Genomic DNA, 25,447 nt, shown 5'->3' with positions numbered 1-25,447 from the left:
AAGGAAATTGTCTGACAGGGGCAGCCACAATTATTCCAAATTTCATGCCAGATCACTGTTTCCTCATTATGTTTCTCTGTACATTGGGGCTGTGTCTGTAAGATGCACTCTGAACTGCACATTGAAGAAAAGCCCCGCTGCTGAAAGAGCCATAATTCATTTACTAACAGCCCCTGTTGCTGCGCTTCAATAATGCAATCATTTTCTCTGTGTCCCAACCATATGATTATTCCTGTTGTGTAGGAAATTTAAGTCCAAGGAATGTCAGATCAAATATAAAAGCCTAGTGCTTACCCATAGTTTTTATTCAATTAAGTAGCCATTACAGAGCTCATGCTGTTTCAAATGACATAATGCAGAACACAAATGCAGTCTTTTATTACAAATATATGTTCATCTAAACAAAATGGCACCAAAACAATCCAAAGCCATTACAATTTTTAGATTATTATGCTTAGGCTATCATTATATGGTGAGCAGTTGCTGTGAAAGACAAGTGGGGGAACTGGGGCCTCCACAAACCACACTTTGAGCACAGCAGCACTGTTATTTGAGGTTTATCTGTGAAATTCTTAAATGCAGAGGAACAGTGCTGATAAAAAAATAAATACTGAAAGCACTGAGCTGCAGCTTGGAGGACGCTGACTTTGCAGGTGATGAGTGGGAAAGTCATGCCTAGGACCTGACACACACAGAAAGAGGTGCCACAGACAGGGTCTGGGTGTTCCCCCCAAAATGACTTCTAAAAAACTTCTCTGTGCCTTCCCACCCAGCCTCAAGCAGCTCACAAATGATTTTGCACATGCTTTCTTCTCTGCCCACAGGATTTCTCCTGCTCAGCATCCCTTGAGGGCTCCCTGTAACCAGCACAGGGCCAGAGCTCTTGGCACCACCTCTAAAATGATGCCCAGCACCACAAGTGCCCTAACCTGCAAGAGATTTTTCCTTTTCCTTTGAAATCCCCCAGCACTGCTGCCCTGATGGGCTCCTTGGGAAGGCCACGAGATCCCTCCTTCCCTCTGCTCCTGCCCCCTGCTCTGGATTTCTGTTTAAATGTGATTAATGATGCATTTGTCCCTTGCCCTGGTGATCAAACACTCCTGTGCAAGGTGGGAGAGGAAGAAAAGAATCCCCCTGGGCAGAGCTGGAATGACACCTGGATCTGTGCCCCCTGAAGGGGTGAAAGGCTGGCAGGCTGTCACCGCTCACTTCCCCACTTCAGACAGGTTGTAGCTGATTTTTGTTGATCCAAAGCTGGGCTAAAAGAGCAATAAAGGGGCTCAAAGCTGAACACAGAACAGTGCAAATGGACACAGGAAGCCCGGGATGATTTACTCCTCAAACACTGAAAATAATATGGAAATAAAGAGATGACACAGAAACAGTTGCTGATTATGTAGAAACTGAAAAACCACATGAGGAAATAGAGCTTAGACGGTCAGTTTCTATTTTTACAGACAAAAATCAATCCCAAACTTCCAAAGGTATTTTGTGTCTGGTTTATTATTTTCTTTCCGTAACAGTCAATGTGGTCCAAGATCTCTGAATGTTATCATGCAAAGAGGAAGGACAGGCACAATTTCCCCACTCAAACCACTTTATTGACACACTTGCAAGACAAAAATAAACTGCTCCCTGCTTCCTACACCCCTCATGCCAGCTTCTGTCTGCAACTTTTCTCTTTTTTTTTATTTACTTTCAACTCATTACAAGAAAGTCACTTTATTTTCACATTTTGCTGGCAGCTGGAATTCTCCAAATGAGGGAAGCAGGGCTGAGATGCATCTATCTCATCCCTCAGCAAAAATCCCTGCAACATACGGTGCTGTTATGACTCTGAGCTTTAGGTGGAGAGGGAAACAGGCATCTGGGCTGGGTTCATTTGTAACGCTGCACTTGCTGGATTAATATGGAAAGACAGATGAAGGCAGACACTTTAATTACTTCACCCTAACTTTTTATTACAACATCAAGTAAAATGGTGAGTTACAGAGGATAATGGGCGTGAAACATCTGGGATGAAGTCGCACACAAGCTCATGGGTTGTAATCTGCCAATGGGGTTTTAAATATTGATAATTTCTGTACATGCATCTTTGTGTTATTTCTGATCTTGATAAATCATCTCAGGATTACTTTGTTTTGAGCTGTGAGGTAGCTACTAGGACTGGGACCCAGCTTTTTTCTTCTGGAATTTTCTGAACTGGGACTGTATCGCCACGGCCGCCCGCTCTGTCTCTGGCGCGTCCATGTCTATGTCAAACTCCTCTTGGACCTTCTTTTGCCCATCTGCTCAAAGGAAACAGAACAAAAAACATCAACAGCTTTTTCACACAGGGATGATCACTGAACACCATAGGTGGAAAATTCTGCTGCTTTCTCCTTCTTCCTAAAGATCCTTATTAAATACCGAGTTAAAAGTCCTTTATCTCTTAACCGTATCTCAATTTTCAGACCAAGGAAAAGGCATCAATAGACACAGCCATGGCCAGGGGGAGCAGATTCAGGGAAAAAACCTGGCACAAGTCACATCAAACCCCTCCCAGTGACAGAGTTTGGGGAGCTGGGCACTGAGGAGCAACGTCCAAAGGGTGCTCAGCACTCATCCAGCATCTGGGCAAGTCCCCCCAGTCCAGGGAGCCAACGGTGAGGGACAGAGGGATTCCTCTGTGCCGCCCAGCAGGGAGAATTTAACAGTTCCTTTCCAACCTAAATTATTCTATGTTTACTCTAAAAAAAGAGGCAGATTAAAATATTTTAAAGTAGAGGCATTAAGACACTGTTCTTAGCACACCTCCAACATGAGAGGAAGAGATAATACTTCCTAAGGCTAATTTCCATCCTTTCCCCTCGTTTCCTGCCTCATCCCTTCCAACACGCACATCCCTTCCCCTCTGAATCATTTATGTCCAATCTCTCCACCACTGTGCTGCTTCCCTCACTTCTCTCCAGGCTCTGCTCTTGTCTTTCATCCTCAATCCTTGGCTCTTTGCCTTCCTTTATTCCCAGGCCCCAGCTCTCCCTTCAGCTGCATTCGGCCTCCACGTGGACAGCCCAGCTGACTCTGCTGAATTTTCCTTCACCCACCTACAAGTTAAAAGCGCAGCCCTGGGAAAAATCCTGCCCTGCTTGCAAAGATAACACTAAACTGCCTGGACTGAGTTGGTGGGAGCACGTTTGCCCCACTAACCTTGTCACAGCATTGAGTTTTTCACCATAAACTGGTTTGTAAAACTCCCTGATGTCACTGTTGTGTGCCAGCCTGCAGTGCACGTCACACCAGGAGTCTGCAGGGAGCTCTGCTTGGGGGAATTCACCCATTTTGAACCACTTTGCTCTTAATTCTTGACATGAATATCTCCAGGATGTTCATCCCCAAGTAGTGTTAATGCAAATAAAGGCAACACACTCAATGTATTATTAAAATGAAAATAAACTTATCCCCCATAGTCTCTGTCCTGCACACTAGAAAACAGGGATGCCATTCCGTGGTTTTAGCATGAGTCCTGCAGGATTTCTTGGCTTTACTTCTTGTTGTTACTCAAAACTCAGTTTTTGTGTCCATTTTCTATTCTAAAGTGAGGAAATATTTAAAGGGAAGGTTTTGCAATATCCCATATTGATTTTATTTTAACTACAGTAATCAAATAAATGCAGCTATGCTAATGTAAGATAAATGTTCACTTAGTATTTTGTTTTATTTAGAAAACATTTAAGAAGAAAGATGAAAATGAAAGAAGAAAGAAAAAATCTGGATAAAAAGAACAGCTTGAGAGCTCACCAAATTTTATTACACAGGCTAATCAAAAGCCAAGCTATCAAAACAAAGACTTTTGTGGAACAAAATCAATCCATTAACTTTATGTCATTAAATCACAGAATCATGTCATTAAATCTGAGAATCTGCATGGTTTGTGTAGCTATTCAAGCAATGCAACCACCCTGAGTACAGAAATACAATTATAGTTTATCTTCCATGGAGAAGGGACGTGAAGGTCGGAAATGACACAGCCAAGGAGAAACTGGAACCGATTTTTATTTGGTGTTTACGGGTTAAAGGCAACCTAACAGCAGAAGTGGAGTCTATCCATGGATTTTAGCCTTTCAGTGGAATAATTGCTGTCCTTTGGAAATGCCAGTTGGGAAAACCAGATGGGTGGATGAACAGACACAATTGGGTCTGTACCTCTTGAAGAAATCTGGCTTGTACAGCTCATTTCCTATTACAGCCAAGTTTTAGCACTATCTTAACTTGCAACAGTGACTCAGCAATCTCACATTAACACCTAAGAAAATGCAGCATTTAGTGTAATTTGTCTCTAAATTTCCAGGGCACTTAAATCTTTGCTTGATGCCATCATCACTGCCTTAAAATCAACTGTAATACATAATTCACAATATCTTAAGGTCTAATTTCCTTTTATTTAACCTGCAGTTGTTGACATCAATACCAAAATTCCATATGAGCTCTTCCTATATTTCTCTTTTCCTGCCACCACTGAGAAATACTAGGACAAGAAGTTTTCAGCCATTACTTAGACTTGTAATTAAGAATTTAGAAGTGTTTAAATGGGCCAAGATATTTATATGAATAAAGAAGAAATTCATAATTAGCAGATGGTAGGGAAATATAGTGATTACACATATGTGCATAATATACATTATAAAACAACATGTGCATTATCTATGTAGGTAATGTAATATAATGGACATATCTGTATAATTTTCTTTCTCCCTATTCCCATATTTCTCTTTTTTTATACATGGATGGTCCATCCACATTTGCATACATAGAGAATATATATTAATATATAATTGCACAGAGATATTTGCTTAAAGAGTTTAAATCCTGTATTAAACTGGAAAGAGCTGGATTTGGTATTTCCCAAATTTTGGGAGTGGATTTTCTTGGAGTTCTCCCCAAACCATTTCCTATTGATACCTGTCACAACACAGATACTTTACCAGATGGACTGTCAATCTGGAGAGAAAATTCAGTGGGGTGCCAGCTTGGGCTTTGTCTAAGGGAATAAAATTTTAGCTTTTACCTTGAGCTGCTTCCCTAAAATCAGCCTTGTGATTTAGAAAGCATCACACCCTGCAAACAACATGGTTTTAATGGTTGGGAGCAGGAATTCCAACTCCTTTGTGACAGAGGAGCTGGAACCAGGTGATCTTTAAGGTCCCTTCCAACCCATACCATTCTGTGATTCTACAAATTAAGAATTAACCAATTAATTACAATGGAAACCCAGGCTGGGCTCAGAACCTGCACAGACTAGAAATCACCTCAGTGCACTGATAAAAAGATTGAAGCCTTTTTGCACCCTTCCTACTCCACATCCACCCATGGCACAGTGACTTTTACCTGTCAGTAGCTGTTCACATATCTCAAGCGTACAGGCTGTTGGATTTGAGTCCTCAAATCATTAAATTTCTGCAGAGAGCTGAAAGCAAGCCTGTAGAAATGCTCCTCTTTCATGCACTCCTGGTTTTCCTTTCACAAGGGATAATTAGCTTGGAAATGGTCTGAAAACCCAAGAAATTCTCACTCTCAGCAGGCCACAGCACAGGTAAGCAATGGCACAGGTTTTACTCCTGGATTTTATTTTTTTCATTCCTGCTGGTGGGGGCCAACCATTCTGATAACAAACCGCCTTCTTCCAGGCTGCCTTTATGTGGCAATAAAGGTGCATCAGGATTCCCTCCCCACCTTCTGCCACACACAACCTTTTGTTGGTATCTTCACTTTCTAAATTAAATGATGTTTTCTCCCATATGGATATCTGAGGATACCTGGACTACACCCACCCCCAGGAGAAAACCAGGGAAGACAAAACTGTTGTCAGCGGACTTAAACTCACGAGCTTCTTGTGATTTTACAGAATTCAGAGATGGTTGATAAGCCCTGGCCTGCATTTTCTGCTTTCTGAGGGGAGATCTGCTTTCATTAGCACCACAATAAATAAATCCCCCTAACCTCTCCCACTAAACTCAGCTATTGCAAGGCTTTCCCTGAAAGATTCCTTCATACTTTGCTGGACTCTTCTGACACCCTGACAAACCAGGGCAGCCAGTGCCTGTCCCTGCTGGGCTCTGATCACTGCCAGCAGTTATTGGCCACAACAAAAGATTGTTACCCAATGAATTTCCCAAAATCACATCTAACCATGGACTGGCTCCGGTGCCAATTGAGGCAAATCTGATCAGTGGTGGGGCAAACTCCTTGGAGAACAACTGTATTTGCTGGGAAATGTCCCAATGAAGGCAGGAATGATGAATCTGACTCCATGTTCTCAGAAGGCTAATTTATTACTTTATGATACTGTATTATATTAAAGAATACTATACTATGCTAAAGAATACAGAAAGGATACTTAGAGAATGCTAAAAAGATAATAATGAAAACTCATTACTCTTTCCAGTCTTGAGACAGCTTGGCTCTGATTGGCCAAAGAGTGAAAACAACTCACAGCAGAATCCAATGAAACAATCACCTGTGAGTAAACAATCTCCAAACACATTCCACATGAGCAAAACACAGGAGAAGCAAATGAGATGAAAATTGTTTCCCTTTTCTCTGAGGCTTCTCAGCTTCCCAGGGGAAAAATCCTGGGTGAAGGGTTTTTTTTCAGAGAATGTGAATGCCACAGAGACCAACATCAAATTCCTGCTGAAAAGGGGCTCCCCCACCCCAGCACCACCACACTGCAGGGCTGGAGTCAGAGACAATTTATAGGGCACAGGTTTTCCCTCACCACAGGCAGCACTCATCCCAGCAGGACTGCCTGAAGCAGCAACTAATGAGCTGCTTTCCAAGTCTCCCATCATCTTGCACTGCTGCAGCTGAAAAAAGATCTATGTTTTCCCTTTCCAGATGAAACAGCATTAGAATGCTGTCTCCATGATCTGCTACAGCGCCTTGTGATCCATGGCAAACACTGGATGGATAATGAAGCTGAAGGAAAACAATAAAATCTTACACATAAATCTACCCATCAAACTCTGAAGAAATGTGGTTCAAATGTAATTATTCACAAATGTGCCTCCAGCTATTTCTTTCATTTACTTTTCCGCTATGAAGTGAAATGAATTGTGGTAAGGCTGGCAAAAGGAAACATTGCTTATTCCTTATGGGCCAAAAGTTTCAAGCAGTCTTTTTTTACATTTGAACACAGCCTAAACAGACCAGTCCTTCCCAAAACTGCTCAGGGAAGGGAAAAGGTTAGTGAGGTGGAAAAGGGGACTCAGTCTTTATTGTCAGATATTCCCATCTTCCAGATGAAACAGAAACTGTTCGTCACATTCTGGAAAACCATTCAGCATGAAAAATCACATGGGCTGAAGCCTCTACCTGGCATTTCATGGCTCAGGTGCCATGCTCTGCCCCTGCTCACCCTGCTCACATCTAACAGGAATTATGGGACCAGACCAAAGATGGAATACACTCATAAAAATACTGCATTTTTCAGGGGCTAAACTGCAGCATTTGGGAAAAAAGATTCAATGGAGTGTGGGACAGAATCACAGGGCCAGAAGCAGTGTTTGCCTCAGGCAGGATCATTACCTCCCACTGCCCGAAGATTTTTGAAGCTGTGACAATCTTTATCCCAAGCTATTACACCAGCCTGTCCAATGAGGCAGCACAGCCCCTTATTAAAGAGGACCAAAATGGGCAGGAATCACATGGATGTTGACATCCACGTGCAGCATTATCTTTATGTGATGGGAAGAGTCATTTTGTCTGCCCAGACTCCACAGAGCAACCAGCCAGCTGGAGAAAGCATATGGATGCTCAGAGGTGTGGAGGCCACACTTAACTCCTCACAAGGAAGAGTTTAAAAGCCAAGAGTTGGTGTTGGTCACTCTTTCCCCTCTGTATCTACCTGAGAGTGAGGAAGTAAAAGACTCATGTTTTAGGGGAGTTATAGAAAGATGGAATGGCCTGGGTTGGAAGGGACCTTAAAGATCCTCCAGTGCCACCCCTGCCATGGCAGGGACACCTTCCCCTATCCCAGGCTGCTCCAGCCCCAATGTCCAATGTGGCTTTGGACACTTCCAGGAATCCAGAGGCATCCATAAAATTTCTGGGCAAACTGTTACAATTCCTCCCTAAGCTTACAGTAAATTATTTTTTCTAGTATCTAACCTAAACCTAAACTCTCTGTTAGTTGGAAGCCATTCCCTGTGTGCTGTCCCTGCATCCCCTGGAAATTGTCTCTCTCCAGCTTTTTTATCAGCTCCTTCAGGCCCTGCGAGGCCACCCTGAGCTCAGCCAAAGCTTCTCCTGTGCAGGTGAACAATGCCAGCTGTGCCAGCCTTTCCTGCCAGCAGAGCTGCTCCATCCCTCTGCTCATCCTGGAGCCTCCTCTGGGCTCTCTGCAGCAGCTCCAGCTCCTCCCTGCGCTGGGCCCCAGGGCTGGGGCAGCAGAAGCCCACAACCCTCCTGTCCCTGTGCCCTGGGAGCAGAGCCCGACCCCCCCGGCTGTGCCCTCCTGGCAGGGACTTGTGCAGAGCCACAAGGGCCCCTGAGCCTCCTTTGCTCCAGCCTCAGCCCCTTCCCAGCTCCCTCAGCCCCTCCTGGGGCTCCAGCCCCTTCCCAGCTCCGTTCCCTGCCCTGGACACGCTCCAGCCCCTCCAGGGCTCTCCTGCAGGAGCAGAACTGCACCCAGCCCTGGAGGGACCCCAGCACAGAGGGACAATCCCTGCCCTGCTCCTGCTGGACACACAATTCCTCATCCAGCCCAACTGCCAGGGGCTTACCTGGCCTCAAACATTTAGCCTCTTCATTAATAAGCACAGAATTTTTCTCTAATTAGATGAGTAACAACAATAATTTTCCTTCTTGCTCATCAGAAGTGCTGCAGGGTGAGATGCTCGTTTTGTGACAAGGACCCCATCCCCAAAGCTGTTCCTGTTTTGTCACTCCAGAATGAACCCAGACATTCCAGGGCCGCCTTTCAGAGCCCAGGGCTCCCTGTTGGGTTTGTCAGGAGAGAGGCACTTGATGATGGGGAATTACAGCTTTACACAAGGGGCTTTTGTTTTCAGGTTTTTGAAGGTGGAAGATGCTGGGGAAATGTAAAGTCCATAATGGAACCATCTCTGAAACTGAAAAGCAACCCCTGGAGCTCAGCAGCCTCCTGAGACTTCAAAGGTTCCATGTGGAAAAAAAATAAAGGTTATCATTAATGATAAGACTAAATGTAACATCTATTTTTATCTGAACTACACCAATTGGCCCCAGAATATCACTCAAAGCAAGCCAGAAATAATTAATATCATTTGATTCAACTGTAAATTACAATTTGGTATAAAGAACATGACCTTATTAGGCAAGCAGAATCTTTTATTTTACAAATTGACCTTTACTTTCAGAATATGGTGTTGCTATCTCAAACTTGAAAAATTAGTTTTGCTGTAAAAAATAATGGTTGTTCTTCTATAATTTTAAAAATGTTATTTCAGCATGAGGCTTTTGAAATGTCTGATTAATTTTTCTTTTTTCCTAGTTGTAATAATGTTAGAGAGCAGGAATATTATTTCTGACATAAGATAAATGAAGTAGCACCAAAAATATGTACATTGGGGTAATATAATGGAACAGAAAGGAATAGCAATGAAATTCAGTTTACAAAAATTGCATTCTCTAGATTGTAGCCAACTACAGATGAATTGATTTTGCTCAACAATTAATATAGAGACAAATATTGTTTTTCCTTAAATGCTAATATTGTTTAAGCAATTATTCCTCATCTTCAAAGTAATTAATGGATCACTGCCAGCCTTTTAAAATGGTTTACAAACACATAACTGATGCACAGATAGGTACATAATTCATGGGAGGCATTCTGGGAATGAAACCAGAGGCCCTAATTCACATTCCCACACAGAGATCAAACTTTGTGCAAGTCTAACTGGGAACCTAGCAAACAAAACCAGCCTGTTTTCAGCTCTGTAATCTCATCTCTTACCACTAAAGCTGTGTCTGAGGGATGCTAAACTGGCAAAATCAGTGGGAGCTCTGGGAGCTGAAGGGAAATAGTGCTGGGGATCAAGTGCTGGCACTGACGTGGAATCACAGAATTTCCTGAGCTGGAAGGGACCCCAAGGAGCACGGATTCCAGCTCCTGCCAGGTCCCTGCAGAACACATCCCACCTGCTGGGGTACCTGTCACCAATTCCCCAACTTCTGGGACTGACTGGGCCCTCCAGGGGGCTCCCCTGTCAGGAGAGCCCCTCCTGGAGTGGTCTTGTGTCAGGAAAGAGAGACACACTGGATCTTTTCAGTCTTCAGGTTCTTGTTTATTGTTCTCTTATCTAAAGTTTTGCACGCTGCCCACAGCAGGCTCAGCGCGCTGGAAAAGCACCACAAAATGGCCAACAATCTCTTGGTACAAGGTCTTTTAAGACTGAACTACCCAATGAGGAACTGACACCTGGATTATTTTCCCTTTTAACCCAATAACTGATCCCACAGAGCTGCAAGGGGGACTTTTCCACCCAATTACAAAATGCCACCCAAACCCATGGAGAAGGAGGAAGAAGAAGCATGAAGAAGAAACCCAGGACAGCACCCTGTGCCCTCCATCTTGCTTCCATCCACAACATACTAAAAACCCCAAAACCTCAATTTCTCACCAAGTGATACACCTACACTGCTCTCTATCATCTATTTCACACTTTTGTGGAGTCCAGTCTGTTCTGGAGTTTAGGAAACTTTCTCCATGGATGAGGGTCAGAGTCAGTGCTCCCCTGGGGGTCAGGACACCCCAGAGCAGACAGGGAAATATTCCCTGTGCCCTGGGTTTCCACAGCCAGCAGCAGGGATAACACACCCAGCCCTAACTCAGCCTCTCCTGCAGGTCAGGATGCCAAAATCTTCCTCACAAATTCAGCCCAGAATTGTGGAAGTCTCATTCTGCAGCTGCCTGTGATGCCCAAGGCTCCAGCCAAGTTTGAAATGGGAATTGTTACAAGGTGGTTTTAATTTCCTCTGCCATTTCCAGGTCTCATTCCCCAGTTAAACACTGTGCCTTTAACCAGCTTTGCTGCGGAGGGAGCTGCATTTCAGCAGTGCATGAAGCGAGCTGCCCTCCTGACTGGCTCTCCACTGCTCGATTAATATATGATCAGTTATTTCCCTATTATGGTAGCATGTAGGCGCTCCCAGCCCGAGCTGGGAGCCCTAATGTGGTTACAAATGCAGAACAATAAATTCTTTCCCCTCCACCACCCCTCAGTGCTCTGACCTTTGCAAAAGTGTCTTCAGCAGTAACGTTTAAAATAACAACGGGAGAACTTCCTCAGGGCTACCTCGACACCAGCACATTATCCAAGGCCCCAGCACAGCTCAGGCATCATCCACAGCTTCCCTAAATATCTGAGAGCTGGTGCAGCCACGGGCATGGCTGGGATTGTTCCAGACAGACTCTGCCAAGGGACTGTGGTGGCAGAGGGTGGGATCCCTGAGGGAAGGAGAATTGAGCCCTTTTGATTCAAACCATTCTGCACCACTTTGCATCAAAACCATAGAAAAGGCTCTCAACCTACTTTGTTTTCTAAGAGGGATGTTGCCCCCAGCACTGTGGAAACCCAGGGCACCAGGAATATTTCCCTGCCTGCTCTGGGGTGCCCTGACCCCCAGGGCAGCACTGACTCTGACCCTCATTCATGGAGAAAGTTTCCCAGACTTCAAGATAGACCAGAATCCACAAAAGTGTGAAACAGATTATAGAGAGCAGTGTAGGTGTATCACTGGGTGAGAAATTGAGGTTTTGGGATTTTTAGTATGTTGTGGATGGAAGCAAGATGGAGGGCACAGGGTGTTGTCCTGGGTTTCTTCTTCATGCTTCTTCTTCCTCCTTCTCCATGGGTTTGGGTGGCATTTTGTAATTGGGCAGGAAAGTCCCCATTGCAGCTCTGTGGGATCAGTTATTGGGTTAAAAGGGAAAATAATCCAGGTGTCAGTTCTTCATTGGATAGTTTAGTCTTGAAAGACCTTGGAACAAGAGATTGTTGGCCATTTTGTGCCTTCTGATGAAAAGCTGCAGAACTCACAGTAGTGAGACTGTTTTACTGATAAGAAATAATAAACACCTGAGTCTGAACATGAAACACCATCTCAAGTGCCTTCAATCCAGACCCAGAGAAACCACAACTGGTACCACCACACAGCAATTCCAAACCCTTTCCTGCTCCAGACTGCAGAGGAACTGCTTCAGAATGAGTTGGCACTCACTGCTAATTGTGGGATGACCAATGACACCTGAGAGCACTCGCCAGGAAAACACAAAACAGAGGATTTTATCTTCCAGTGTGGCAGTGCCTCCCTCAGCTTTGCTTTCCAGGGATGCTCCCTGAAGAGCAGCTGGGGAAGGAGCTCAGAGAAGTGGCAGCTATCACAACATGCCACCCAGGAGTGGCAGGAAAGGGGGATCAAACCCCTGCCTGCCAAAGTGACAGGAGCTGGGGAAGGTGGCACGGGTTACAGAGCAAAACCTGTCAGTCACACAAAGGACAGGAATCAATCAAAAGCACCGTGGTATGGAGTCAGAAGATGGTTTTTTCCATGCACAAAGAAGAGTGAAACTTTGCCCTGCTCATCTTCAAAGTGGAAAATAAAGGCATTTTCTTGGAGTCACTGGATACCAGCTTATCTGTTAGCAACAAATGAGAGACTATTTTAAGTTTACAGGGTGATTTTAATAAAAACTACTTTATCAGCACTTGGAAAGTCACAGTGAGAAAACCCTCTCCTCTTGTAAAATCTATCACAGCTTTTAATTACAAATGACTGAATCCCACACTCAGAGGTAAGGTACAGGAACTGAGCTTTGCCATTCAATATCTCATTCTGAAGCAAAGGAGATTTTGCAGAAAAATTCTTCCCTGTGAGGGTGGGCAGGCCCTGGCACAGGGTGCCCAGAGCAGCTGGGGCTGCCCCTGGATCCCTGGAAATGTCCAAGGCCAGGTTGGACATTGGGGCTTGGAGCAGCCTGGCACAGTGGATGTCCCCTTCCTATGGAAGAGGTGGCTGGAACAAGATGAGCTTGAAGAACCCTTCCAGTCCAAACCATTCTATGATTCTATTTCAGCATCTTCTAAGCCTTGTAAATATTATCAATAAGAAGCACTCTACTGCACAGATTAAGTGCAAGGAACAAACAACTTTAATAATGGCCAAACAATGCAGCTTTTATTTGCACAAATGTGGGCATTGCTCGTGATGCAATAGGATAAATTAATTTAGCACAATCACACCACAAAAAAAGCCACTGCTTTAATACATGTACCATGTTTTTTTAACATCTTGCACTACCCTGCCAGTTTGGGGATGCTTGTGGAGGCAACTAGTCAATATTTGGGTAGAAGTGGAGCTTGTGAGGTTAAAAATGCCCAAGGAAATACCTGGACTCCTTTAGTGACAGAACAGAATTGTCAGAGGGTAAAAATAGGCTGGGATGAACAAACCTGCTCTAAGAGATTCCTTTTGGAGAGCATTTGGCAAAACAAAGTTTGTCACCCCTCCATAAAACCAAACTCATCCCTTCAGGAGAGCCCCAGAGATGTGATGGATGTAAAATCCAGGCTTCTGGAGCAGCTCCAAGGTAGTTCAGCCCGAGCAAAGACCAGGCAACTCTGATGGACATCAATTTACCATGAAACCTGGCCTGCCACTGGGTCTCACATGCTCCTGCATCACTTGGCTTTGTCACTTCACTCCAGCATCCACAAGCTCAGCCAGAGTGCTGGACAGACTCGGTCTGACCAGGAATTTTACTGGATGTTCCACAGAATGAAGTTTTCTCACAAAAGGTACAGAATTCTAACATCCCTGACTCCTGAAAGCAGTCACCCAGCTGTAGTTTTCCACCACAAAGCAAAGAAATCCTGTTGCAGGAGGGTTGGTTCTAGGAAATTTCCACTGTTTTCTTTTGCTTGGGCTGTTACCCGAACAGAATCATTAATTTGAGTTTACATGTCTCCACTGAACACAAAGAGCCACAGTCTCTGTTTATTTCCCCTGCAGGCTGGCTTGCTTAACTTTCTTAGGAAGAGAGGAGGGGCTGCTCAGGAGAATGTGGGATAACACTGAAACAGCAGCACAGGGCAGATAAATTAAGATCCAGTGGCAACGTGGCTCTGAAAGAGGATGAGAAGGAATTAAATGCTGCAGGGTACTGTGAGTGTGTTCCAGGCTGTCGTGCCCAAGAGCCACTTGGAAAGCCAAGTTACATGTCCTGCAGAAGCTCATGAAGCCAAATATTTCAAAATCAGGTTCTAGGTAAAAAGGTCTGGCCAATTTCTAGGAGGGGAAAAAATCCTTAATCTAATTTAGAATCACAGAACCATTTAGATTGGAAAAGATCTTTGAGATCATCAAGTCCAGCTGTAAAGGAAGCCAAACTTGCAGGTGTTTAGAAATGGAGAAAAGCAAGGATTCCAAGGGTGCAATTCCAACATTTTTTGGCAGCATGAATCTCACCCTTGAATCCCTTCCTTCACTGGTTAATTCTCCATTAGTGTTAAAGGCAGCTCAGAGGGACTGGTTCAGATGTAGGTATTGTTCTTTAAATGAGTTACATTGCCTGAGCCTGAGTGATGCCTGAACTACACACTGTAGAATTTCAGATGCACACAGTTATCTGCTATTTCATGACAAATTCTTTCTCACCAAATGAATTATTTAGCCCTTATGAAAAGTACTACACTGAAACTGCAGCAGCTAAGAAATCTTGTTTGCTCCAGGAAGGAAGAAAATAAAATAAAGGTAGGCACAACTTCTCTCACAACTCCGAGTGCTCTGATCCCATGGGATGGAGAAGAAGAGAACAGCTCACCTTCAGCAGAGGGTCAGAATGAACATTTGTTCCCTCTGCTGAGATGGCCAGGGAAGCTGCCAGTTGTGGAGCTGATCTGGGTCCTCTCATGCTCCCTCAGGAGCTGACTGAACGCTGTGCATACACTCTTTTCTTTTTATAGAAATATAGTTGAACAGACAGAAAAAAAAACTGTATCAGCACTCTCACTCTCCTTTCAATTTAATTCAGAGATAGTGAATCTTTGTGTTCACTGTGTGCCTTTATGTGTACATCAATAAGACTCCTTCTATACCTCTAATAAGGGATTACAGCTAACACCACCACAAGCAATATCAAATGCTTCATGTGAACAAGCAGCCAAATGACAGTTTCTGAGAGAGCTGTAATTGAATTCAGCAGCTACAGCAAACACCAAACCTCTGCTCAGCTGCTTAGCTAAGAGTGAGCCAGGGGATGGCTGCTGCCATCCTGAGGGGTGGAGGTGCTCCAAGGAACCTTGCTGAACCAAGGAACCCTGCTGCACCCAGCATGTGGCAAAGGCAGCCAAAACAGCGCTGAGAATGCAGGAGGAGTGAAATGTGGGTGTCAGATGAGCTGGGTGGCCATCTGTAGAAGACAAGAACACTTTAAAAGGTTTTGCCATGATTCTCATGGCTGATCCAAGCCAAGGAACGCTGATATCACACTGGGATCTGCATGCAGAGCTCAGAAAACCACAGTGACCACCTCTCTGAGCAGCTCCCCAACAGGGTGCACTCAACAGAGAACTCTGATTTCACAGCACAGTCACATTCACATGTTCCTTCCATGCCAAAGCACACAAAGTTACTGCTTCATCATTCCTTAATGGAAGAAATCCAGCCCCATCACACATCCTTGCCATGTTGTCTTCTTTTCCCACCCCTGCTGTGCAAACTGATGCTGAGGTGGACACAACTCTTGGCTCTGATGCAGAACTGGAGCACAGCTCTGCTCTTCCACTAATTTCCTGTCCCAGAGTAATAAAAAAGACCCTATTGTCACATAGGACAATTTACTGTTTAGCATAAGGGAGTAAAAAATGGCAGTGAGCAGATCCTATAAAAGTGGGGGGGATGAATCCAGAAGGGCAAGGGAGGCTGAAGCCTGGAATTGTAACAAGTCAACACCAAAGCTCTGTGGGATTTCTTGTCCCGGCCTTGAGCCTCTGTATTGAGTGAGGACTGATGGTTGTAGGGTAATGTAATTTTCCAAGCCTTTCCAAAGCAGCAAAGATAAGGCTCCAAAGCCACTCGACAGTACTTCAAATCCTACTTCTGATTTTTTTTCCCTTTCCCCCACCTCACAAAAAAAACAGAATTCCAAACCTTCTAGGTCCTAGGCACTGACTCAGCAGCATTCTCTTTTGAACTCCTTGCTATTTCAGAAAAGAGTGGAGGGGTTGTTCTCCCCTAAGAGTGCAGCTCTGTGTTCTGACAAGCATCTGACTGAAGTGTAGATCATTAATGCTGCCTTGCAGTGGGCTTATTCTCAGGTGTGTAGCAAGGAGGAGTATCCACCTTTTTATAGCCTGTGTATTGATTAATCACACCCACACACCTTTTTATTTTATTACTTTTTTAATGTGGGTAAAAGCAAGCATGTTTTTCCAATAAAGGAAAGAGAAAGCAGGTCCATATTCTGAGCTCTGCATCTACATCAGGAGGTTATGGAGCAGGGAAGTGAAAATGGTCTCATTATCCTGACAGATGGTGCACTTAACAAACCCACACAGAACACTGAGGACACAAAGGAAGGTTGTACGTGCTGGAAGTGTGGTGCATTTCTGAGCTGCCAGAGAAGTGGTGTGTGAGGTACCACACTGGCCCTCCAGCCTTGCTGCTTTCCAGCCCTCAGAGCTGGAACAAATCCCCTTTGTCATCCTCTGCCTCCTTCTCCTTCTGTCCCCCCTTTTAATCCTCCCATCCTCAAAAAGATTCCTCTGTAACTTCAATTTTTTTTTCAATGCAAAAACATGTTAAGGCAAAACAAAACAAAAAGCAAGTTTTATTAATATGAGCTGTCTAGAAGAAAAGGAGGCTTCCTATTAATCTTATCTTGGTTTTCACCTCACTAAGTTTTCACCTGGTGCCTTTTAACAACGCCTATTTAAAATCAATTTTATCAGGAGGGGTGGCCATTGATTTAGCTAAGTGCTGCAATTGCAATTAGAAAGTTATTAAACCCTGTGCCAGATAGACTAATTGACATGAAAATCTGACTGAGGCCAGGGGATAAAGGTTTCCCTCCTGCTTCAGCTCTAAGTTTATTGCACACATAAAGCCATCTTAAAAGAACATTCAGGTTACAAAGCTGAACACGAGAAAGTTAATAAATGACAAAAAGGAACTGATACCATTAGGCAAAATTAACTGAATCATTGAGTGGGCAACTTGAATTTTTGACATTGAAACTCCCATGGTCTTAGGAGCACAGTGTTTCCTAGATTTAAAGCACAAAAAATGTATTTTGATGCAACATATGGACACCCACATGGCTCCTCAGCACTGCTGCTTGGAACTGCTAAATCAACACCAGTTTTAATGGAGTAACTGGCAGTGGTGGGAGGCTGCTGTCCTGTTCCTGAATCAGCAGCAAAGGGAATGACCTTGACTATTTTTTGGGTGGGATTCATGAAGCTGGTGAGAAAGGAACAGTAAGAAAACCCTGATGCTCTCAGATGTGGTGGCTGCTCCTGCTCCACCTCATCCATCCCAGCTCTGCCCCAGCCTTGATGGTCACCACAGCCCCCAGCAAACCTCAGCAATGTTGTGTCTTTATTTGGCTGCTCCTGCTCCTCAAAACTGCTCCAGGACATTCCCTAACCTCAAAATTCCAGCCCAGACAGTCCACATTCCTCTCAGCCTGTCACCTTGATATTTTATGAAAAATCCCTTCACCAGGATTTCTTCTCCTGGCAAGATGAGAAGCCTCAGCTTCTCCATGTTTTGCTCCTCTGGAATGTGATTTGGAGAATTGTTTACCCAGCATGTGAATTGTTTTTAATTAATGGCCAATCACAGCCAGCTGTGTCAGACTCTGTCACAGGTTTTTATTATCACTCTTTTCTAGCTTTCTGATGTATCCTTTCTCTTTCTTTAGTACAGTTTTATTACATCATTTCTTTTAATATAATGAAACATGGTGACATAGCCAGTCCATATTCCCCCCTCCCAATCCTGCTTCCCATCCCAAAAGTACCAAATCCTGCCTAATCCTCTGTGGTTCCAGCTTCCTGAGGAGCCCTGCTGAACTCCTTTGTCATCCCATCCTCCGACCTCCCAGCTCCAGTTTCTGGGACCCTCTGCTCCCAAGCAAGGAGGCACATTTTTTCCTAAGCAATTGTGGTGATTTTGGGAGCACAGAAAGGGCACGACCCTGCCTCTGGCTTCAGCTCCTGGCCAAAGCATCGCTCAATGTAGCAGCAATTAAGGAAAACTATGATTTCCTTAAGCCTTTCAAAGACAGCATTGGTTTAATTGCATTAGTGTTTACTATTTGGCTCAGTGATGTTGAGTTTTCACAGAAAAAAAATAATTAACTGCTTCACTGAACCCACACAAATGTAGGACTTGTATAACAGATAGAAAAGTCACATCCCAGATGACAAAACTTACACTTCTGTTCAAAGTGACAAAGGCTCAAAGCAGTCAGACAAAAGGCCACCCAAAATTGTTTTTAATTTCTTGATGTGCTAACATTTTGCTCAAGCCTCATTTTTGGAAAGTACTGGAATGACTTTGCTGAACCCTTCCAAAATAATTCTGCTTGAGGCAAGCAATCAAAATGACAAATTTCAGCCTGAGCAATTGGATTTTGGCAAGGTTGTGTACAACTGAATAGAGAGCTTTTAACCAGCAGAGTTCAGCAGCTGTTAATCGGCCTTGCCACCAGTCCAGATTGCAATAAACAAAATAAGTGCATGTAATAACAGTGAAGGAATGTAAACCAAATGAAATAAAAGTTACAGATAGCTGGAAAATCTTTAAAAGGGATCAAAATCAGAGAGTGAATGTTACTCTGCTGGTGTTTTTAGAGTTGCCAATGACTTCTTGAAGATTTAAGCATGGAAAAAAAACTGAAAACAGTTGAGTCTCTTAAAATGATTACATGCAAGACAAAAATTAATCTGAGTGGGGCTTTACACATTCTATGTTGAGGATTTCTCTCGACTTATCTCTGCTAGTCATTTAAAAATTCTCTAGAAAACATTTTCCCCTGTGTGACTTTAAACCCTGACAGGCACTTTTTAAGGTCTGTCTGGATTTACAGACATGTCAGATTCTCAATAAAGCTGATCAGAAAGAGCATCTGAGCTGCCACACACGGCTGCCCATCCTCAGATCAGCTCTCCAGCCCATGTTTTCTGATCCAGAGAGATCCATTCTTCCTCCCCCTGCTTCTGAGGATTACAAGGACAAAGCTTACAAGCATCTGGAAGAAGGACTAAACCTTTCATGCATCTGCTCTGCTTCAGAAAACACAAGCAAGGAAGGACTTACGTTGGGACTCACATCCCTCACTGCCTCCACAGTGCTGGCATGGGCAGAATGCACAGTATACAGCACACCCCAGTCCCTGTTCCACTAAAACCCAAATAATTGTCTTTACTGCTCAAATTTTAGATCTGAATGTAAACAGAACCAATTACTTCTTTTTTTCTCCTCTTTTGCTCAGGAAACTCAACTACTTCCCTTTTTCCTTTTCCTTTTCCTTTCCCTTTCCTTTCCTTTCCTTTCCTTTCCTTTCCTTTCCTTTCCTTTCCTTTCCTTTCCTTTCCTTTCCTTTCCTTTCCTTTCCTTTCCTTTCCTTTCCTTTCCTTTCCTTTCCTTTCCTTTCCTTTCCTTTCCTTTCCTTGAAATTTCCTTTCCTTGAAATTTCCTTTCCTTGAAATTTCCTTTCCTTTCCTTGAAATTTCCTTTCCTTTCCTTGAAATTTCCTTTCCTTGAAATTTCCTTTCCTTGAAATTTCCTTTCCTTGAAATTTCCTTTCCTTTCCTTTCCTTGAAATTTCCTTTCCTTGAAATTTCCTTTCCTTTCCTTTCCTTGAAATTTCCTTTCCTTTCCTTTCCTTGAAATTTCCTTCCCTTCAAATTTCCTTTCCTTTCCTTGAAATTTCCTTCCCTTTAAATTTCCTTTCCTTGAAATTTCCTTCCCTTCAAATTTCCTTTCCTTTCCTTGAAATTTCCTTCCCTTTAAATTTCCTTTCCTTGAAATTTCCTTTCCCTTCTCCTCTCCTCATTCGGCTACTTTAAAAATTGCTTTGTCTTTTACTTGTGTTTCTCACCTTCCAGGTGTCTCCTCACCTGGCCCTTGCTTAAACTGAATTTCCTTAATTTCCTTAGTCTAGGAAATTGTTTGTGAGACTGGAGAGGAATGAGAAACTTAAGGAGAAGCTCACTATGAACCCAAATTAGAGCACTAGTCAGGAACCTTCTTTATGGCAAATGAATTTTCTTTACTAATGACCCAGACTGCAAATTTTCCTGGGAAAATAGGAGGGGAAATGAGGCAGTCAGAGGGAGAAGCAGCACTTGACCTGACTCTGCTGGGAAGACGCAAAATTCTCTGGGGGAGGAGAAGGAATGAGAGGTGAGACAGGAGAAATGAGGGAGACAGGAAGAGGGGCAGACAGAGAAGACCCTACTTGTGGAAAAGATGAAAGGCAAACCTCAGGTTTTCTGAAGAAAGCAAGGAATAAGTGACTTGACCCGTCACAGCAGCCTGGCCTGCCTGGCAGGAGTTTGGATTGAGCCTGGAGCATCCCACTGCACCACGGCCTTCATCCCATGGCACACTCACTTGTTACCTGCAACAAGGGCCCTCAATGGCAGGAAAATATCAACTTACACAAGCCAGTGACTGGTTAAAACTTCAATATTGTGAGTGAATGTCTCTTGGGCCTTGCAAAAACCAGCAGAAAGCACTGCCAGGAGAGCTGTGGCAATGCGCACCACGGATCTGAGCGTTTTCTAGTGCTCACCTCAATCTGTGCAGCCTCTCCAGACTAGCAAAAAGCAAAACTTTCTTCTTTTTTTTTTTTTTTTAACCAAATCGATCAGATTTTCTCCTGAAACAACTCCCTGATGAGGGCAGAACACCCTGGAGGTTTTTTAAACTGCCTGGGCTGGAAGTTCACATTGCTTTTTGTTTTTTGTTTTGTTTTCTGGCACGCTTGGCCAAGCTTATCAAGTGTTTTGTCACATTCCCACAGCATCACTTACAACAACAAAAGGTATCCCTGACACCAGCAAATGAGGCTGGCAGCTCTGGCTGCATCACTCCCTATCTCAGCAATTACACTGAAATTAAAAAAAAAAAAAATCAACTCAGCCTTTTGCCAGAAAAAATAAACTCTGCCAGGCCAGAACCCCCAGAAATCCACAAGCAGCTGCTCTCTAACTCAGGTTAATTGTTGGTTTCTATTCTGCAAGTTCTGTCAAGAAATTCAGCCCCAAATATTCACCACAGTACTACAGAATCCTGCAGAAAACTTCTTACAGCCACAGAAAATTACTGTGGTGTCCAAAGAGTTGTGGGAGACTCAAAACAATGGTCAAATTTATGGCAGTTATAAAATCTTTTCATGCCAAGTTTCAAGTAAATTTGGGTATATTTATAGTTTGGAGAGGAAAACAGTAACTTCTTAGTGGTCTCACATAGTACCCACTCAAAAATAATGGTAGTTGTGGATGTGCTTATATTTAATTTCATTTAAACTTGGAACTTAGAACCAAACTGAGTTGGAATTAAAAGCTCACATAAACAATTATGTGGAGAGAAACTACAAAGCACTGGTATCCCTTGATGCAGCTTTCTTCACTGGCTTTTTTTGTGTCCATCATCTTCTACTGCAAGAAGAAAAAGAACTAATAAAAGGAAAGAAATAAGTATTCTAATTCCAACTCAGTCTGGACTTCAGCCAGTCCACCATGTAATAGCAAAAATGCTAATGTTAGCTGCAGTAATCTTCTTAAGATGATGAATAGAGACCAAAAATCTTCACAACTCTGCTGCATCTGAGAACAGCTTCTAGACTGTGTTGTCCCCAAGGTTTGCCTGTGGCATGGAGAGGAATGGGGGGGGAAATTGCCAAAAATTACATTTTCTTTTTGATGTTTTTCCATAATGGAATGGTTCTGAGCTGAGGAACCTCCGGAGGATTCCATCTCATGACTTAAATCTTTTGCTTTTTATTTCTGTGGTCCCTCCTGTGAAAACCATAAATACTTACACGAGAATTGTGACACTTTTCTCTGGCATAGCTGTGGAAAAGCTTCAAAGAGGTCCAGCAGTGAGAGCAGACAATGCCCACCAAGCCTCCCACACCTGGTCCCGCTGGGTAAATGGCACAGGAATATACACCATTGTTTATGGACCATTAATCTCCAAACTCCTTCCCACTGAGGTCTACAAAAGCCATCTCTTTCTCTTTAATCTGACAGAGGAAGGAATTTAAGCCAAAGAAGTTTGTCTGAGATGAGACCAAGTGGCGCTGATGGAGAGAATGATTGATTGGCAATGCCAACGTCTTGCCCTCTGCTGACAGCATCCATCAACCTTTGACAGAAAAGGTCCAAACCTCCACATCTTCCATTTGTCTTCTTACTTGCTTGGCTAAAATAAGCCAGCAATGTTTTTCCCCCCATTTCTCCACATCTTTGCCTGCCAGAGGCAGAGCTCACACGACAGACACAGATCTCTCACCAGAGACATGGAGTTTTGTTGTGAACAGATTCATTGGAAAGGTCACCAAGAAATTTCTGCCAGTGACAAATACAGCTGTCTGCTTGATGAATACAACCATTAGTTGATATTAAAATACACATTTTCTGCTGGTAATTATTCTGCTGGCTGCTCCAGGACACCAAACAGCCTTGGATGCAGCTCAGCTCTGTCTCAAAGTCCTTCCCTTGATGGGTTCTGTCCCCTGAGAGGTGAAAAGAAGGAGGTTGTCTGATCCTCACCTGTGCTCTATGAACCTGGATAAGCCAGGATGGGGTTTATGTGCTCCCATCTTTCCTCAGGATGCAGCTGGAGGTCTGGAATACGCACAGCTGTATCCACACCTTCCCTCAAAGGCACCACACCTGATAACCTACATTCAGCTCTGAAATCAAAGGCCAGAAGAATAAACAATTCTTCAGGCTACCCCCCCCCCCCCCCCCCTCTTTTGCTCCCCCACACAACAAAGGAGTAGCCCTTTCTCACAGTTAATTCGCTCCCCGCACCCTTCTGTAATTGGTTCCTACCACACCAACAGCACAGGATTGCCCATAGCCAATTCCTGTAACCTTTTCTCCACAGTTAATTCCTGTAGCCCAGAATTTGCTCCATGCCAATTCTTGTAATCCAGAATTTTCCTCACAGCTAATTCCTGCAGCCCAGAATTTGCTCCATGGCCAATTCCTGTAATCCAGACTTTTCTCCACACATAATTCCTGTAGCCCAGAATTTTCTCCACAGTTAATTTCTGTAGCCCAGAATTTGTTCCATGGCTAATTCCTGCAGCCCAGAATTTGCTCCATGGACGATTCCTCTAGCCCAGAATTTTCCCCACAGCCAATTCCTGCAGCCCAGGATTTGCTCCATGGCCAATCCCTGTTTCCTGTCAGACACCTGGGTCAGAAATTCTCTGCAGTGTCTGTGGGCACTATAAACTAAATTTTAGGCATCTATCAGTATGAGATCTTTAACTTAGATTAGGAGCTGCAGTGATAGTTACTGTTGGATTAGCACAGGCACATAATGAATTCCAAAATCCTGCAGGAACGTGTTGTGCTCCTGGCTATTAGCCTGGGTTTTAATTAGTTTGTGCTAATGAATATATTTGTACATGTCCATCTTTTATTGGCAGCTTTTACAGGAGTAGTAAATTGGACACTGTGGAGTGCCAGTGTTTCACTAAAACCTAAGGAATAATTAATGCTTTCTCCACCTAGAGTCAACCAGCAGTCTCAGGGGGTTTTAGGTATAAATTAGAATGAAAGATGAGATACTCAAAATACAGTTAGAGAACTCATTCATCAGCAGTGATTAAATAATGTCACTGTGAGACCCTGGAGAAGTGCTGAGAGCTGATTTCCAGCTCTGGAATACCCAACACCATCTCCCAGGAGCTGCCAGAGCACCCTGACCTATTTTTTTTTTTCCACTGTGACTTTCAAAATGCCTTTTCCATATCCGGTGCTATTCAACTTTCTTCTGTTCTTGGAAATTCCTCTTTGGAAAATATGTATTTTTCTCAGTCTTTCCTATTCCTAACCCACTGCAGGCTGGGGGAAAAATCTAAGAGTGATTGGCTAAAGCAAATGCTTCCATCAAATCCAGTATCCTGGCTAACAAAATCCTCAAGCCAGAAAATATTCGGATGTTTTCACATCCATATTTCCACAGATAAAATGGCTGTGAGAGCTGGCACAAGATGGTCAGAGTAAGTCAAATCTGAATAAGGATGGAGATGGATTTAAGTAAAAGTTAAATGTCCAGCTACAAACCAGACATTCTTAAATACCCTTCTGAGCATCCACTTAACTCTAGAGATAGACAAAAAACTCTTACATTTATGATGTGCTTTATTATATTATTTTTATTATTTTGTAATGTTAATATTTCCCAGAAATTCCTCAGCCTTGACAGAGCTAAGCAAATTAGAAGCCTAAATCAAATTAAGATCCATGAACACCAGGCTCTCCAGAGGACATCATTCTGATAAACACAAAAAAAGTCACCAAAAAGTACATTTTTCTCTGTTGAGAACAAACAGAGCTTTACGTCTCTCACATGGATGTGCACCCAAAGAGCCAGACATGAAGAATTTCACCCCAAACTTACAGAGAGAGGAACAGAAACCCAAAACACGTGGCGCTTTGAGACACCCCTCTCTTCCCTTAGACAAGCAACCTATGCATTTTAAATAAGGTCCTGAAATACTCAGAGCATGGGAAGTGTTGTGCTGGTTCCTGATGCAGCATCTACTTCCTTCCTGCTTTTTGTTCTGGCCACCAGCTCAGCAAAGGACCACATTTTCATCATGTCTGTAACATTCCTGCTGCTCTAAATTCTGATGCCTGCTTACACAAGGGAGCCTGATAACACCAAATTACAAGCTAATTTTGGAGCATCGAGCTAAGTGCCTGAAGACAGCTGTGTGCTACAAATTAAAATCTTAAAAACCTTCAGAAAAAAAAATATGATTAATCATTTACCGATTGCTAACGGAGGAGCTCTTAAGTAGGGAAGTATTTTCATTCCATTTACAAACCAAAGTCAGAAGAAAACAAAAGTCTGTGGTGTGAAGTAAAGCAGGTCTGTGTGTAGTCAAAAAAAAAAGTGATGTTTCCACAACAGTAAATCCTGGTAACCACTGTTGGGCATTGATTGTGTTCCTCTTTCATTTTTCACTTCCACTAAATTAAAAAAAACATGCTGCTCAGCTATATGCAGCTCTTGTAGCCTTTTAATCATGTGTTGTTAGTGCTGGGGAACGAGGAGAGATGAATCTCCAAGTTGTGCCAGTCAGCCCAGCTCCATGGATTCCCAAGGTAAACATTCCAGCTCCCATATCCCAATCCTGACACACCCCAAACCCCCCTTGGTGATGCAG

At 43.4% G+C, this 25,447-nt stretch overlaps 1 protein-coding gene across 1 annotated transcript in view; it reads right to left on the bottom strand.

The window, feature by feature from the left end:
• Positions 1-287: 287 nt before the first annotated feature.
• The window catches only part of PCP4 (Purkinje cell protein 4), a 53,370-nt gene continuing 28,210 nt past the window's right edge, over positions 288-25,447 (bottom strand). The window contains exon 3 of the mRNA XM_030957851.1: positions 288-2,288. Within this exon, the coding sequence (XP_030813711.1) occupies positions 2,161-2,288 (128 nt within the window). The 3' untranslated portion in view covers positions 288-2,160. The remainder of the gene's footprint in view (positions 2,289-25,447) is intronic.

The sequence above is a fragment of the Camarhynchus parvulus genome, chromosome 1, assembly GCF_901933205.1.
Source record: "Camarhynchus parvulus chromosome 1, STF_HiC, whole genome shotgun sequence".
In the NCBI taxonomy this organism is placed as follows: Eukaryota; Metazoa; Chordata; class Aves; order Passeriformes; family Thraupidae; genus Camarhynchus; species Camarhynchus parvulus.
Note: the sequence above shows the minus strand (reverse complement) of the source record. Positions and strands in the feature narration are given on the sequence as shown.